Source organism: Lolium rigidum, chromosome 4, assembly GCF_022539505.1.
Source record: "Lolium rigidum isolate FL_2022 chromosome 4, APGP_CSIRO_Lrig_0.1, whole genome shotgun sequence".
Taxonomy (NCBI): domain Eukaryota; kingdom Viridiplantae; phylum Streptophyta; class Magnoliopsida; order Poales; family Poaceae; genus Lolium; species Lolium rigidum.
Window position 1 is genome coordinate 223807838 of NC_061511.1, and position 2698 is coordinate 223810535.

At 54.7% G+C, this 2698-nt stretch overlaps 1 protein-coding gene across 1 annotated transcript; it reads left to right on the forward strand.

Annotated features, from left to right (window-relative positions):
* Window positions 1–620: 620 nt before the first annotated feature.
* LOC124648318 (gibberellin 2-beta-dioxygenase 3-like) lies at window positions 621–1979 on the forward strand. The gene is made up of 2 exons (XM_047188103.1): window positions 621–1337; window positions 1632–1979. The coding sequence occupies exons 1-2, from the start codon at window positions 621–623 to the stop codon at window positions 1977–1979; spliced, it is 1065 nt and encodes a 354-aa protein (XP_047044059.1).
* The last annotated feature ends 719 nt before the right edge of the window (window positions 1980–2698 follow it).

The following is a 2698-nucleotide window of genomic DNA, read 5'->3' on the forward strand; positions in this document are numbered from 1 at the left end:
ACAGAGCGCCCTACGGAACCAACTTGAAGCAAACCGTTATTAGCAACTGTAATTAGTTTAGGCACGTGTTAATTATGTCCAAAGCGTCGTACGGACGCTTGTGTCTGTACGGATGTCTTCTCGTACGCAAGAGGCATCTCTTTGTAAACAGACGCCTGTACAAGACGTCCAAAACTCCTGTATAAATAGGACTTTACCCCCAAGCAATAAATCACAAGTTTTACTCACAATCTGAGTTCTAACAAAAGAAAAATCTCTAGTTTTCCTGTACCCCACGTATCCCCACCGTCCCGTTGGCATTTCCCTGTTCCACACAGGCAGCAATGGCATGCAAACAGCTTGCGTTTCTACTCACACACGTCACAGTGTCACACACACACTAAACTAACACCGCATCACCTGGTTACCTCCAGGTCATAAGTCATAATAACGCTACTGCGCCTATATATACGAGGCAGGCACCAGCCATGGAAGCCATCGGCATCCGATCACTACTAACGCAAACGTAAAACACAACACAAGCCACCTCCCGCCCTCTCCTGTCTCAGCATCCCAGCTCCTCTGTTTTTGCTCTGTTTCATTCTCAGGCCGTGGTGACAAAAACAACAAGCCTTGGCACCATGGTGGCGATCGCGGTGCCCTGCACCATCGACCAGATCCCGCTAGTAAAATGCCCCAAGGCCGCGAATGCTGCGGTGCCGACCATTGACATGTCGGCGCCAGGCGCGGCGGCGGCCGTGGCGGACGCGTGCCGCGGCGTAGGCTTCTTCCGGGCGACTAACCACGGCGTGCCGGCGGCCATCACCGACGCCCTGGAGGCCCGCGCGGCTGCCTTCTTCGCGCTGCCGCACGAGGACAAGCTGGAGCACGCGTCGGCGCGGCCCTTCGGGTACGGTAGCAAGACCATCGGCCCCAACGGCGACGTCGGGTGGCTGGAGTACCTTCTTCTCTCCCTCGGCTCCAGCACAATACAGGCTTCCTCGCTGCCACCGTCGCTCCGGGCGGCGCTGGAGGAGTACACGGTGGCGGTGAGGGAGGTGGGCGAGCGGGTGCTGGAGCTGATGGCGGAGGGGCTTGGGCTGGCAGACCGGGGCGCGCTACGGCGGATGGTGACGGACGCCGCGGGGAGCGACGAGATGGTCCGCGTGAACCACTATCCGGCGTGCCCCCTGGCGTCGGCCGTGACGGGGTTCGGGGAGCACACGGACCCGCAGATCATCTCCGTGCTCCGGTCCAACCGCACCGGTGGCCTCCAGATCATGCTCCCCGATGGCCGATGGGTCCCCGTCGGCCCCGACCCCGATTCCCTCTTCGTCAACGTCGGCGATGCACTCCAGGTACATACACTCACTTACTAGCTGTTACCTTTACCGTCTACTCTGTATAGCAATCTACTAGTATCCTGCTGGTATCCGTGGTCGCGCTCTGGCTTGATCAATCGTGCAGTCTAAACCCCACCTCCTCTTCTTGTCAACGCCGTACCGTGCTACTTGTACCTCAACTCATGGCCGTGCGACCACGCGTAGCTAGCTACTGTGTGTTCCCTACCACCTGAATTATCTGATCTGGTGGCTGGTGCACATGCACTGCACTACTTTTCTCATGTGAGAACTTTTCTGTCCATGGAGCAGGTGCTGACGAACGGGCGGTTCAGGAGCGTCAAGCACCGGGTGGTGGCGCCGGACGCCGGGAAGCAGTCGAGGCTGTCGGTGATCTACTTCGGCGGGCCGGCGGCAATGCAGCGGATCGCGCCGCTGCCGGAACTGATGAGCGAAGGGGAGCAGAGCCTGTACAGGGAGTTCACATGGGGCGAGTACAAGAAGGCAGCATACAAGACCCGACTCAGCGACCACCGCCTCGGACCCTTCGAGCTACCGGCCGCCGGCAAAGAACCCACCAACGCCGACCACCACCACTGCAGCAACAGCAGCAAGGCCATCCAGCCGCCGACGCCTCCTCACGTAGCACGAGTTCACTAAATAGCTTAGCAAGGCTTTTGTATGTGGTAATTATAGATACTAGTTCTTGTTACACTTCCTTGGCCAGGCCCAAAATGTACAGGCACGGTATATAGCACCTTATTCTCTGCCGCTTCTGCCTGCTCAATTTGTCATGTGCCCTTGTGTAGCAGCTGCAGCAGGGAAATGTTATAAGGAATTGCTAAGTTTCAGATAGCTGAGACGTAGTTTATGTCTCAGTCACGTGCTCCATCGTTGGATTTTGTTTCTGCTTGAAGATTCGTGTTTGCTGCTGTTTATATTTTGTTTAGGTCCGCATCATGTTATTCGATTGAGACATAAGCTATATCTTAGTCTCAGTCGACTGAGACTTAAACACACCCAATGTTATATGTTGCTTAATAATTTTCACCGACAGATAACAGCCGCATGCTAGTGCCAGGTGTACTGTAAATATCTAAGAACATCCCGGACGGGAGCCATAAAACGGTCCCTAAAGATTTTTGGGATGCCGGATAAATCAGCTGGCCTAGTAAAGACCAGCCAAAAGATATCCGGCATGGTTTCAAATTGTGTCCAGCTTCCCGAAGCTAATTAGGTTTATAGAGAACATTCGGCATGGAGAACTTACATAGCATTAGCCTCATGGTTCCGTGCGCCAGCCTCTCTAATCTCCGCTTACCCCTCTCTTTCATTTATTTTATTTGTCTCACGATTCTCTACCAACTACGATAGAGTGC

Coding starts and splice junctions, on each gene's coding strand:
- LOC124648318 (XM_047188103.1), top strand. CDS start 621: ATGGTGGCGATCGCGGTGCCCTGCACCATCGACCAGATCCCGCTAGTA. Junction 1,338..1,631: donor ACGTCGGCGATGCACTCCAG/GTACATACACTC, acceptor TCCATGGAGCAG/GTGCTGACGAACGGGCGGTT.